Raw genomic sequence first — 13952 nt, forward strand, 5'->3', positions numbered from 1 at the left:
ATCGACAAAAAAAAAAAAAGAAGAACCTTGACAATCTTCACTATGAGACTTTGTGGTAGCATTTTTTGAAATCTATTTTGATAAAGTGAGGATATTCTGTAAACCAGTATGACTTCTGAATTATTTATTATATCAGTAATGTCCAAGTCAGACCAGTGGCTAAACATCAGATCAAGTGGTATTCAGTATTCGACACTGAGTCTGTCACTGCAGCAGGACTTTCAAATGCCATGGTTTTGAATGCTTTGCAAGCATGGCTTTGCAATCTCCATGAAGTTAGAATTGGTCTTCCAAAATTATTTTTTAAATCTTTTTCAACTATGTCATTTTTTATCCTCTGAAAGAATTTCAGCTAAAGACTACTGGGTTATATGGTGGCGTGGAGTGGGGTTAAAGAATTCCTGGGTAATCCCTGAATTTCAGCCCATTCTAATGATCTCACAGGAAGTTAGAATAAAGATCTTTCACATTGGGTTTATATTTACCATTATGAAGGTGCCATACTTGGGGTACCCCCCCCCCGCCGTGAGAGTACCACAATACATAGGACATTAGACTCGTACATTTGGCAAGCAGCAAACTAATTAATAGTGGAACTCACTGATACTCTTTAAAAGAAAAAAATGTATAAAACTGCTTCACCTTTATTTTATAAACTTCAATTGCAAACAAAATACATAAAAACCAATGCAGGACATCCCAGCTTGTTTACAAATGTGGGAGCAGACAAAGCTTGAGATCCCCTCTCCTGCCATAGCAAAGACAAGGTTGGGAAAACAAAGCAAAAATAACCCACTCCAGAGCAGAGATAGCCAGAAGACAGAACCATGGGGTACATGTCCATGATCGAAAGATCTTGTCACTTCTTCTATGTGCAGTGCATCCTCATCATCATCAAGGGGAAAACCACCCGAGGAAAGGTAGCCCTGGGCTCCTCTGCTGTCACATCATCTCCAGTGCACAGGCTGCTTGATCATCCAGAAGAGACTATTAGATACTATTAGAGCAGATCTGAGAAGCCAGGGGAGAGCAGTGCGGTCTCAAACAGACCCGTAGGTCCTTGGCATCCTTGTCATCTCTGTGTCCTCTGCCTTCTGCTACAGTGCCATTACGACAGGGTGTTCAGGGTTTGATTTCCAGGTGTTTTTTCTTTTTTTGTTTGTTTGGTTTGGGTTTGGTCTTGGCACCACACCAAGAAATACTCAGGGATTACTCCTGGCTCTGCACTCTGGAATTACTCCTGGTGGTACTCGGGGACCATATAGGAAGTCAGGGATTGAACGTGGGTCAGCCACATTCAAGGAAAGGACTCTGCCTACTGCACCAGCCCTCTAGGTGTCTCTTGGTCATGTAGTCCACTGCAGAGTTTTCCTGAAGGGCCTGGGCTTTTATGACCCACTTCAGGTCAGCTGTTTAGTCACAGGTGCTAGTCGGAAGGCGCATGTTGAAGACCCCAGCCTATGGGTATCATCAGCTTCTTAACCTTCTTATGCCACATTTCTTACATAAGCTTGTGTAGGTTCTCAACTTGGCTTTGCTCTCATATTTTCTTCTCATTCTCAACAGTTCTGGGGATTTCATTGGTAACTGAGATCAAGGCTCTCCTAAAGAATATTATTGGATATTATTCCAGTTAGTTCAACCAATTGAATCCCTGGCACCACATATGGTTCCCCAAGCCCTATCAGAAGTGATTTCTTGACCCAGAGCTAAGAATAAGCCCTGACTACCACTAGGTGTGGCTCAAAAGTCAATAATGATATTAATAATCATGTCTTTTAACATATAAAGAAACATAGTTGTTTATACTTGGGTGAAAGAAACCAAATGCAAAAGAACAGGAACCCCTGAAAGAAAAGAAAACCGGTCTTCAATGTGCTTAGTATATGTAACCCACCCCAACCCTAACAAAACTAAATGATCTTTGTCCATTAGAAGTAAGACATTGGGTGAAGTAAGACTATGTTATCATTGCAGTTCTTTTAATTTTTAAAATTTTTAAATTTTAAAACTTCTTATCTCATAGTAAGAAATATGAGTTATCATGTTTTTCCATAGTCTCTTATTAGAGAAAAACCAACACTATAGTTTATGTATCACTAACAAGTAGTTAAGTCTGGTTTTTCCTTATTCACCAAAAATAATTTTAAAGGCCACAAAAAAGGAAATAGTTAATTTAAAAACATTTTCAATAAAATTAAGGATTGTTGATCATATTGAATTTGAAGATTTTTATGTACATGGGCATTTCTGGTTATAGTTTTTAGAATATTGTTGTTTAGTTTCTTATTTATCACTGTTTATTTTCATCCTATTTTTAAAGTTTTAAGAGTCTGTTTTTAACCAACTACAGACTCTATTGTTTCAGGCAATTGAAAGATATAAAATACAAAAAAAATTAAAAAGAGGATGAGAAAAGAGCTTCATGAAGACAAAAAAGTAAAAACAAAGAATACTAATGATCTACATTAGCGTTTCCAAATCTCTTCATGATCAATTTTAAGAGGAAAACAAAATAACTCAAAGTGAAAAAATAATACTTCAGTTTTTTTCTAGTAGCTCTGTCTGTAGCACTGTCGTCCCGTTGTTCATCAATTTGCTCAAGCGAGCACCAGTATTGTCTCCATTGTGAGACTTGTTGTTACGGTTTTTGGCATATCGAATACGCCACAGGTAGCTTGTCAGGCTCTGCCGTGCGAGTGGGATACTCTTGGTAGCTTACCAGCCTCTCTGAGAGGGATGGGGAAATAGAACTTGGGTCAGCCACATGCAAGGCAAATGCCCTACCCTCTGTGCTATAGCTTTTCTAGTATTTTATTTTATTTTATTTTATTTTGCTTTTTGGGTTACACCCAGCAATGCACAGGAGTTACTTCTGACTCAGCACTCAGGAATTACTCTTGGCGGTGCTCAGGGGACCATATGGGATGCTGGGAGTCAACCCAGGTTGGCCAAGTGCAAGGCAAATGCCCTACCCGCTATGCTATAGCTCCAGCCCTGTAGTATTTTAATTTTTATAGCACAAATAATCAATATAAAAGTTTAAGTAACTGAGATAGCAACATTATTAACTTAACCCCAATCATTTTGAGATTTGAACTCATTTACAAATGTTACTTGTTATAGTCTGCATAAAATTCATGCCCACAACTATATTATTCATGGCTTTATGTTCATTAATACCTAGAAATTTTCTGATAAACATGGATTCAAGAAAATCTGTTTTAAAATAAGCCTCAGTTGAGAAGAATTTGGTGGTAGTTATGTTTTAGAGATTTCTACTACATAATATATTTCCTTTTAGGCTACATGGAGCCATAAAATAGAACAGAGGTATCAATGTGATATTAAAAAGCATAAACTTTGAAGTTTGATATCTTCAAATGATATCTTTTGGGGGCTCCAGGGAGCTCTTAAATTGTAGGAGCCTGCTGAGCTGGCTATTCAGTGTAAATATTTGAGTTATGGTGCCGGAGATTACTTGGACTACCTGGTGGTACTCATGGACCTCCAGTGATACTCAGGGGGCCCACTTAGTGCCAGGAATAAAACCAGGGTTGCCAGTGTTTAAGGCATGAGCCTTAACCCTGTACTATCTCTCTAGCCACTTGAATAAGAATCTATAAAATAATCAAAAAAGCAAAGGATGTGTCTTGGTTGTAGAGCACAGTCTTTGCATGTGTGAGACCAAGGTTCCAATCCGTAGTAATAATAATAATAATAATAATAATAATAATAATAATAATATCATTTAAAGAATAGGAGCATTATTATAAAAACACTCAATCTCTTCCAGTTATCCTGCCACTGTCTTTCTAATATTAGGCCGCACCTGAAATGTAAGAAAAATGTTCTTTTGACTTCTTCGTAATTTGCTGCATGGTTAGATTCCTTGTTGGAGAAGGCGACTGAGATCTTAGTCTTTTCTAGCATTCCCTGACAGTTCTTGTATTAGTATAGGGACTAACAAGAATTGTAAATATGTTGATTCTGGTAAGTTGGGAAAAAAAACAGGCCTATGAACTTGGCTTTGTGTTCATTGCATAGACTGTATTTGCTGAATTTCTTGGGAGAAGTCAGGAAATTCTTTCTCTTCAGTCCTACTAGCTGCCAAGCCAGGCAGAGACTAATGGAAAAACACTTAGTATTTTACCTGGTACAGCATCCTTTGAACAAATAGACACAGACCCAAATACTAAGGGCAAAAAAGAATTATTTGATGCACAGTGAAAAGCAGAACTTAAGCAAGAAGTAGTCGAGTAAGAAAATCAACCCTGTGAATCTCAAAAGAATCACTGCATCTTCCTAACTTGCTTTTGTCTAATCCTAATAAGGATGCAGGTAAGTCTGTATTGGTTAAAAAAAATGTATTTGGCTTTTTTGTACTCATATCAGCCTCACTGTCCCCTTCTTTCTTAGCTCAGTCACTTGGGTGTGGAGATAGGGAAGGGAGTTGGAGTGCGGAATAAAAATGAAATTTTGAGTGCAGTGTCATATAGTGTGTTACAAAGTGTGGTGTTCTGTAGTGTTTCTGTTGTGTTGAAAACTGAAACTAAAATTTTTATATAAATTTTATATTTTCATTGCTAATAGTCTTTTCTTATCTGTTTCCTCTTTTTTTAATCCAACGGTTTAAAAAGGACTGAAATCATAGACTAAACTTTTTAATAATACTGTTTTTAATTTTCCAGGACTTGACCTCTTTCCTGAATTAATTGGGACTGAAGAAATATTCAAGGTATCAAACCTTTATTTAGATTCCAATATTTGGATTTTTTGTTTGTTTGTTTGGGGGATGAGTTTTATTGTTGTTGTTGTTCTGGAGTGAAGTCTGGTGATGCTCTGGGGTTATTCCTGACTCTGTACTCAGGAATTACTCCTGAAGTGTTTGGAAAACCATGTGGAATGCCAGGGATCAAACTTGGATCGACCGTGTGCAAGGCAAGCACTCTACCCACTGTACTATTATTCAGGTCCCAAGATTCCAATGTTTTAAAATTTCAAAGTCTATTTAGAATTGCTGATTAGGGATAAGATGCATTGGTAAAAGTTCTTGTTGTATTATTTACTGTGGAACTAGTTCCTGGGATTTATGGGCGGTTCTATCCTGCATAGCCAAGATTCCTTTATGAAACTGAAAGACACTTTGACTAGATAATAACAGAAAGGGTTTGGCAATAATAAAACACGCTGTCACTGCCATCCCGTTGCTCATTGATTTGTTGAGCGGACACTAGTAGTATTTCTCATTGTGAAACTTATTGTTACTGTTTCTGGCATATCCAATACACCATGGGTAGCTTGCCAGGCTCTGCCGTGCGGGTGCAATACTCTCGGTAGCTTGCCAGGCTCTCCAAGAGGGGCGGAGGAATCGAACACGGGTTGGCCACGTGAAAGGAGAATGCCCTACCGCTGTGCTATCACTCCAGCCCCCAATAAAATACAATAAAGTTAAAATATAAAAATAAAGGTAAGATAATAAAAAAAAACTCTGTCACTGTCACTGTCATCCCATTGCTCATCGATTTGCTTGAGCAGGCACAAGTAACGTCTTCATTGTGAGACTTATTGCTACTGTTTTTGGCATATCGAATACACCACGGGGAGCTTGCCACGCTCTGCTGTGCGGGCAAGATATTCTTGGTTGCTTTGCCAGGCTCTTTGAGAGGGGCGGAGGAATCAAAGCCAGATCAGCCACGTGCAAGACAAATGCCGTACCCGCTGTGCTATCGCTCCAGCCTATAAAAAAAAAAGTGAACTTAAAATATAAAAATAAAGATTGTACATTGTATGGGGCACTTGTTTTGCATGACTCAAGTTCAATCCCTGTCATCTCAAATGATATGCCAAGCCTGACAGTAGTGAACACAGCACAGAACTAGGAGTAAGGTCTAAGCATAGCCAGGTACCCATTCCCCAACAAAAGGAAAACAGAAATAAAAAATATGAGAAGGTGATCTACTGCAATAATTTGAAATTTTCAGCTTTTAGATTTTTCTACTACCTAATAATGTCTTAATATTGCTGTTTTCTCTTTATAACATTCTTAACTGTTACCAAAAGATAACATACATTTAATCAAAATATAAATTTTACTCTTTTGCCCATTAATCTTATTATGCTTGGGGTATTTAACACATAATTTCTCTTGCTAATTAAACTTCCTCTGTAATGAATATTTATATCTATTTATCACTTTTAACATTGTCTTAATTTTTAACTAGAAAAAGCGCTCTATTTTATCCTGAATTCTAGTATACTGACCCACATAGCTGAGCTTAGTTAAGCCCCAAAGCAATTATTCATGATAGTATGAATATATTCATATGTGTGTATGATTAAGTTGGAAATTAAGGTAATTATTAATAATAAATATTAATTATTTTATGTGTTTATGTGTTCAATTACCTTCATATTTATATATTGTGACAATTCTCTCTTCTAAAGAACTGTTTACCAAAATACCCAGTTCAGGTATTAATGGAAATTCACAAAATTTAGCTAAGGATATCTTTTCCTGTGTGTGTTTGCACATATGTGCATGCACATGCACACAAATCCATGTGCACATGCACACTATTTTGGATAAGTATATACCTAGAAACAATGACCAGAATCAAATCAAAGACAAGCAAAATAAATTATTCTTACACTGTAAATTAAATTTAGTTGTTAGTATTTAAATTCAAGCAGCTTTCACAAAATACCATAACTTGAGTGGCATATAAACAGCAGAAATTTACATCTCACTGTTCTAAAGACTGAAAACCTGGGCACAAGATGCCAGGACGTGAAATTAGATAAAGGGCCAGACGTGAAGGCCTCTCAGTATCTGTATTGCAAACCATAATACCCCAAAGTAGAGAGAAAGTAAGAAGGTAATTGTCTGACATAGAGGCAGAGGGAGGGTAAGGGGAGGGTGGCAGGAGGCATACTGGGGACATTGGTGGTGAAAAAACATACACTGGTGGAGGGATATGTGTTCGATCATTTGTGACTGAAACTCAATCATGAAAGCTTTGTAACTCTGTCTCATGATGATTCAATAAAATAAAATAAATAAAATATATAAATTGAAAGAAAAAGATACAAGCACAACCAAGCTCTGTTATAAACTTTGGTTTGAATTGCAAACTTTCAAACTTTTCTCTTCGTGTAGTGACTTGGCGGAACATAGAGCAGAAGTAGGGAATTCATTCATGAACATTAATCTCAAATCATGAGGCAGCCCTCCACCCCGGGGTATCTCATCTAATTCTAATTACCTCCCAAAGTCCCCCATTCTCTAATATCTGTCATCATTTTGTGGAGTAGATTTTTAGCATATGAATTGGGAAAACTCACTGAGTCTTTAACACATTGATCACTTCCATTTCTCCATGCACAAGTGAATGTTGGAGGTGAGTAAATACCTAAAATTAATCTGTAAATTTTTTTATCCTAAGTATAGAAATGAATTGCTTGATGCTATTCTTCATGTCCTCTTCAGATAGAAATGCATAGATTTGAAAGACAAATTATCTCCTGCTTGATAATGGCTGTACATTATATTTTTAATAGACATTAGTTGTGAAAGATAGTAGCTGTGACTCAAACCAGTATCAAAAATGGTTGGTAACATATACTGATTTTTATCCATAAAAAATAATAAATATCAGTATATGTTGAAATAGCTATGGTTCAGCTATGTATAAACTATTCATAGACCATGATCGTATATTCATAAAATGCTGACATTCGATGATATAAACTCTTAGAGATTTACAGGCATTAGTTGGCAAGGATTAATGAAAGGACTATTGGTTTCATCAAATTCTGTAAGATATATGAATCTCTTGAATTCTAAATTAAGTAGAAAATAAATAAAAAGAATACATGTGACTATGTGTAAATTTCTTGCCAAAGTTCTAGCAGAATTAAAAAATGAGACTTTTTCCTCTTTGGAGAGTTCACCTTGTCTCTTGAACACACCTCTCTCTCTCTCTCTCTCTCTCTCTCTCTCTCCCTCTCTTTCTCTCTCTCACTCACTCTCTTTCTCTGTCTCTTATCTTACAATATTTCTCTAAGTAAGTTTTTTAAAACAGAGCTATTTTGCTTTCACCAAAAAAAAGTTAAGTAGTGCTAGGCTTGAAGAAAAATTACAGAAATCTACACAGTTTATAAAATGATAGAAAATATTTTTGTTAGGGAATATAAGCAAAAGAGAAACTATAATTATTGGAGATGATAAATTGTTTAATCACACAGTGAATACAAATAACATATCATTTTGAAACATTAGCTATGAAGGGAACAAAAGTGGTAGAATGAAGATTACAGTAGAATTAGATTGTTCCTTATTTCTTTTAAATAGGAATGGTCTGATTATTTATGCTAGTATCAATCATCTAGTTTTAAAAACACAAAACAAAAGTAATTCTGTTCCTATTCTAATAAGATGATAGAGAGCAGAATTAAAAAATATAGAAATTATGGGGCTGGAGTGATAGCACAGCGGGTAGGGCATTTGCCTTGCCCACAGCCGACCCGGGTTTGATCCCCAGCATCCCATATGATCCCCTGAGCACGGCCAGGGATAATTCCTGAGTGCAGAGCCAGGAGTAACCCCTGTGCATTGCCAGGTGTGGCCCAAAAAGCAATATATATATATAGAGAGAGAAATTATATCTAAGATGATAAAGAACAGCATTAAAACATAGATACAGGAACTAGGTAAAGAAATAACTCTTTAAGAACAAATTGATAGGAGCAGGGGTGGATCCAGTTGTCTATATTTTTAGAAAAAGGGCTGGTTTTAACTCCCATTTCTTTGTTAAAGGAAGATTGTCTACTGAAAAGAAGATGATGGAAAAATAGATCTTAATAGAGTGGGAAAAATTATCAAAGAATTATGTCAGGATTGATATCTGTAAATGAAGTAATTATCTAGATTAACAAAAAAGTTCATAAATTCCCTAACTCTGAGCCTAACATAAACCCCTAATAATCTCTGGATTAGATAATAAAAGAAGTATTTATGAGAATTCCTAAGAAAGTTAGTGTAACCTTGTGTCACTTGTATCACTTGTCATCCCGTTGCTCATCGATTTGCTCAAGTGGGCACCAGTAATGTCACCATTCGTCCCTGTTGCATGCTAGTGTAGTCAAACAGCATCTGCTCACTCCAGGAGCACAAAGAGCCTTAAACCATTCATTCAGGATCTTGACAAAGAAGTCTGACCATCTCTAGGTAGGTGGCCACACATTCTTTTGATGTCCCGTGGAATCCAGTCGGCAACGGCTCTAGTCCAGCGGTCATTTCCAAATCACATTACATGTCCAGCCCATCTGATTTTTGACGCCTTGGCAAACAAGACAGCATCCCTGATTCTCGATCATCGACGGAGATTGGAACTCCAGATTCCTTCTCTCACTTGAGTGAAATGTGATATTCCAAACATAGGAATCTTTCGATTCCTCTTTGGGATACACAAATAGTGTTTTCATCCTGTTTGCATAGGGCCCAGGTCTCTCAGGCATAAGTTAGTGAAGGAAGAACAGTGGAGTTGAAAAGATGTACCCAGAACCGGAAGTTCTTCGTCCTCTTAACAACTTCTTCAACACTCTTGAAGGCATTCCACACCACTCTCTTCCTCCTAAGCAGCTCAGATGCCAGGTCGTTTGTTGGGGACACCAGCTTAAAGGGGCTGACAAGTGATCCTACAATGCGACTGACAAACTGACAAAATTAGGTCCCCACATGGAAAAAAAATTGTCATATCTTGATGCTTCTGACCATTTCATTTTCTAAACATTTGATTTGGCATGTTATAAAGCAAGATGTTATAGAACAAAACAGTAAACAGAAACCATGCATCTTTGGTGACCTATAGTCAGATGTCTCATAACCATCTTAGTGATGAAGTATTCATGAGAGAGTGTGTCTCTAAGGGGAACTAGTACTTGGCACATATGTTGAAGGTTGTCTTTAAAATGTTTGCTTAAGGAGTCAGAGGTTTAGTCTAGCAATAAGATGGATGCCTTGCACATAGTCAACCCAAGTTTGATTGCTAAAACCACATAATTCCCTTGAGCAACTCCAGGAATGACCCTGAGCACAGAGCCAGGAGTATGCTGTGAGCACTGTCAGGTGTGACCCCCAAACCTTCAAAATAAACTAACACTTTCTTCTGTCCTTATGTCTCATTAAATCTTGTTTGCTCTTTGAAGGAGGAAGAAGAGGAGCAAGACATGGAAGAAGATGCTGATGTGAACCCTGGTGGAGACGCTACCACCAACCAGATAAGGAGAAAGGAACCCCAGGTTCCTGCCACAACAAACTCCAACCGCATAGGCACTCAGTCCAACGAGGCCAAGACAAACCGATCGCCAACAAGAGGAAGTGACTTCTCTGCAAAAGCAGATGTCCCCAATGCACCTTTAGGTTCCACGTCTCCCCCTGTCACTGAATCTGCCCCAGAAAAAGAGGTTTCCCCCACTTTCCAGATTGTGACAAAACCACTACCATCCACGCTGGCGGGCACTTCTGACTCTTTACATGACAACTCGAAAACTGTCATCAGGTTCCCACAGGTGAATTTGTCTGGGACTGTGGAGTCTTTCGAGACAGTTTCCATAACAGACTCTCAGGAAGTGTCTACTGATATCAGTGGGGAAGAGAATTTATTGACCAGTTTCAAGCTGGATACAGGAACTGAAGACTCTTCCGGTGCTAGTCCTGTAACATCTCCTCTCCCCTTCAGCTCTGAGACTATATCCCAAGGGTATGTATTTTCCTCAGAAAACCCAGAGTCAATCACCTATGATGTCCTTTTACCAGAATCTTCGAGAAATGCTTCAGAAGGTTCAGCCTCTTCAGGCTCTGAAGACTCTCTAAAGGATCCTTCCACTGATGGAAACGTGTGGTTTCCCAGCAGTATAGATGGGACCACACAGCCCGATGCTGGTTCGGGGAGAGAGAGACTTCCCCAGACTAATTACACTGAGAAACATATTGACGAAGCTGAGAAGACCACTGAATCCTCTTCCCCAGGTCCACTGGTATCACAGGGGCCCTCAGACACGGATCTGGAAATGCCACCATTTTCAACATTCACCTACTTCCCCACAGAGGTAACCCCTCATGCTTTCACTCCGTCCTCTGGACAGCATGATTTGGCTCCCACGGTCAACCTGGTACATTCGCAGACCACTCAACCAGTCTACAATGGTGAGCCACCTCTTCAACCTTCCTACAGTAGTGAAGTCTTTCCTCTAGTCACCCCTCTGTTGCTTGACAATCAGATCCTCAACACTACCCCTGCTGCTTCGAGTAGTGATTCGGCCTTGCATGCTGCGCCTGTATTCCCCAGTGTCGATATGTCATTTGAGTCCATCCTGTCTTCCTCTGAGGGTGCACCTCTGCTTCCATTTTCCTCTGCTTCCTTCAGTAGTGAAATGTTTCACCATCTGTATACAGTTTCTCAAATCCTCCCGCAAGCCACTGCAGCTATTGAGAGTGATAAGGTGTCCTTGCATGCGTCTCTGCCAATGGCTGGGGGTGATGCGCTCTTAGAGCCCAGCCTTGCTCAATATTCTGATGTGGTGTCTCATCAGACCACTGCGCGTGCAGCTCCAGAGACATTGGAGTTCGGTGGTAGTGAATCTCATAGCCTGTATCAAACGCTAATGTTTTCTCAAGTTGAAGCATCCAGCAGTGATGTCATGATGCATACCCGATCTTCAGGGCCCAAACCCTCTTATGTGTTGTCTAAGGATGAGGGCTCTCACCCTCTCGTCACTGTTCCTTCCAGTTCTGGGATACCTGTGCGTGATCCTACTGGTGTATCTCATCAGGGTGCCATATTTAGCAGCCTTAGCCACATGCCAGTGCCCAAGGCTTCATTCATAACGCCTTCCGCTTCACTGCTGCAGCCGACTCCTGGCCTCTCTGGTGATGGGGAGTGGTCCGGAGGCTCCTCTGACAGTGAATTTCTTTTGCCCAACACAGATGATATGGCAGCAGTTAATATTTCTTCACCCATGTCTATAACTGAATTTACAACCTCTGTATTTGGTGATGAGATTAAGCCGCTTTCTAAAAGTGACATAATCTATGGAAGTGAGACGGAACTGAAAATGTCTTCTTTCAGTGAGACGATTTACCACTCTGAAAGCACTGCTGTGCCTGACCTATATGAGTCTATCAGTAAGTCGAAGGCATCTGTCCAAGAATCCCCTGTTTCCTTTGATAGTACCAGGGGTAAAACTCCCGGCACTCTTCCTTATACTGCCACTAAGGTTTTTGATCACGAAATTAGTCACGTTCCAGAAAAATTCTTTTCTGTTCAGCATACACAGGCTGTCTCACAAACATCTGGTGGCACGCCAGTTAAACCTGTGCTTAGCACAAGCTTAGAGTCCAATTCCTCTAGCGCTGCTTCTAGAGAAATGTTATCTCCTTCAACTCAGCTTTTATTTTATGAGGCCTCAGCTTCTTTTAATACTGAAGTCTTGCTGCAACCTTCCTTGCAGGCCTCTGGTGTTGACACCTTGCTTAAAACTGCTCTTCCAACTGTGCCTAGTGATCTAACATTGGTTGAAACCTCCGAGGTTGATCAAATTAGTTCTCCGATATTGCATCTCATGGCATCAAATTCTGCTTCAAATGAAAACATGCTTCGCTCTGCGTCTGTACCGGTGTTTGTTGTATCGCCTTCTGTTATGCTCGCTGCCTCGCATCAAAGTGTAACAATTCCTTACACGAGTGAGAAATATTCTGAACCCGTTTTGTTTAAAAGCAAAAGTTCCCAGCAAGTGGTGCCTTCGTTGTACAGTCATAATGAATTGTTCCAGTCCACCAGTTTGGAGACTAACCATGCTTTTCCAACCAAAGGAAGGCATGGATTGGCTACTCCCGTTTTATCCATCAATGTACCACCAAATACACGTATTGATAACCGTTTATATTCTGATGAACTTTTCACCTCCACCCAAGGTTCTATTCCCGATGAGGTATTTGCTGGTACCCCGACAGTTGTTTCTGAAACGCTTGTAACCACTGATCATTCTGTTCCTGTAGGAAATGTGTATGTTGCCATGTCTACTGTTTCTCCCAACAGTGATAGTTCCATGAGCACAACCAACTGGCAGTTTCCTTCTAAAACAGCTGAGCCAATGCATGGAGTCAGATCTGACACTGAAGGGGGTGGTGGTGACAATAGTGATGATGATTATGGTGATGATGGGTACAATGACAGAGATGGCAATGGCTTACCTGTAAATAAGTGTATGTCATGCCTCCCCAATAGAGAACCACCGGAAAAGGTCATGAATGACTCAGATACCCAAGCAAACAGTCTTGTGGATCAAAATGACCCAGTCTTATCTGTATATCCTAAAAATTCTGAAGAAGAAAATACAGTAACAGGTACCACCTCAGACAGTCAGACTGATATGGCCAGTCCTGATAAATCACCAACCAATACGCTACACCAGTACCACAATGTTGAGAAAGATGAAAATGATATTCAAACTGGGCTTGGCCTGCTTCCTTTCACCCCACGATCTAAAGCCTGGGGAAAAATTGTTACAAGCGATGAAGAAAGTGGATCAGGGCAAACTACCTCAGGTAGCCTTAATGATAACGAGACTTCCACAGAGTTCAGTTTTCCAGAAGTTAATGAAAGAGATGCCAATGGGGTCCTGGAACCAGGGGACTCAGAATTAATCCCGGGATCCTCAGAGTCCTCCACATCAACTATTACTAGTAGGCACTCAGAAGTGTTCAACATTTCAGAAGCAGGTTAGTTATGAATCAAAAGGATAGGTTGAAGTGTGGTGGTTTTCTTCATCAAAAAAAAACAAACATGGAGAGAAACTTGAAAAAATGGAACACCTTGTTTTTATCAAAATATTCAACAAATTGACTTACAGATTTTAAAGTATGATTTCATCCATTATTCTAAATGAAT

The 13952-nt window shown here is 39.3% G+C and overlaps 1 protein-coding gene across 5 annotated transcripts in view; it reads left to right on the forward strand.

Moving 5' to 3' along the window:
• The window catches only part of PTPRZ1 (protein tyrosine phosphatase receptor type Z1), a 185121-nt gene that overhangs the window by 131872 nt on the left and 39297 nt on the right, over positions 1 to 13952 (forward strand). For 2 of the 5 annotated variants that reach the window (XM_055124219.1, XM_055124218.1), the window contains exons 12-13: positions 4692 to 4738; positions 10210 to 13783. In XM_055124219.1, coding sequence (XP_054980194.1) covers positions 4692 to 4738; positions 10210 to 13783 — 3621 coding nt within the window. The remainder of the gene's footprint in view (positions 1 to 4691; positions 4739 to 10209; positions 13784 to 13952) is intronic. The other 3 variants (XM_055124221.1, XM_055124224.1, XM_055124220.1) reach the window with 2 other exon arrangements.

Source organism: Sorex araneus, chromosome 1 (genome assembly GCF_027595985.1).
Source record: "Sorex araneus isolate mSorAra2 chromosome 1, mSorAra2.pri, whole genome shotgun sequence".
Classification (NCBI taxonomy): Eukaryota; Metazoa; Chordata; class Mammalia; order Eulipotyphla; family Soricidae; genus Sorex; species Sorex araneus.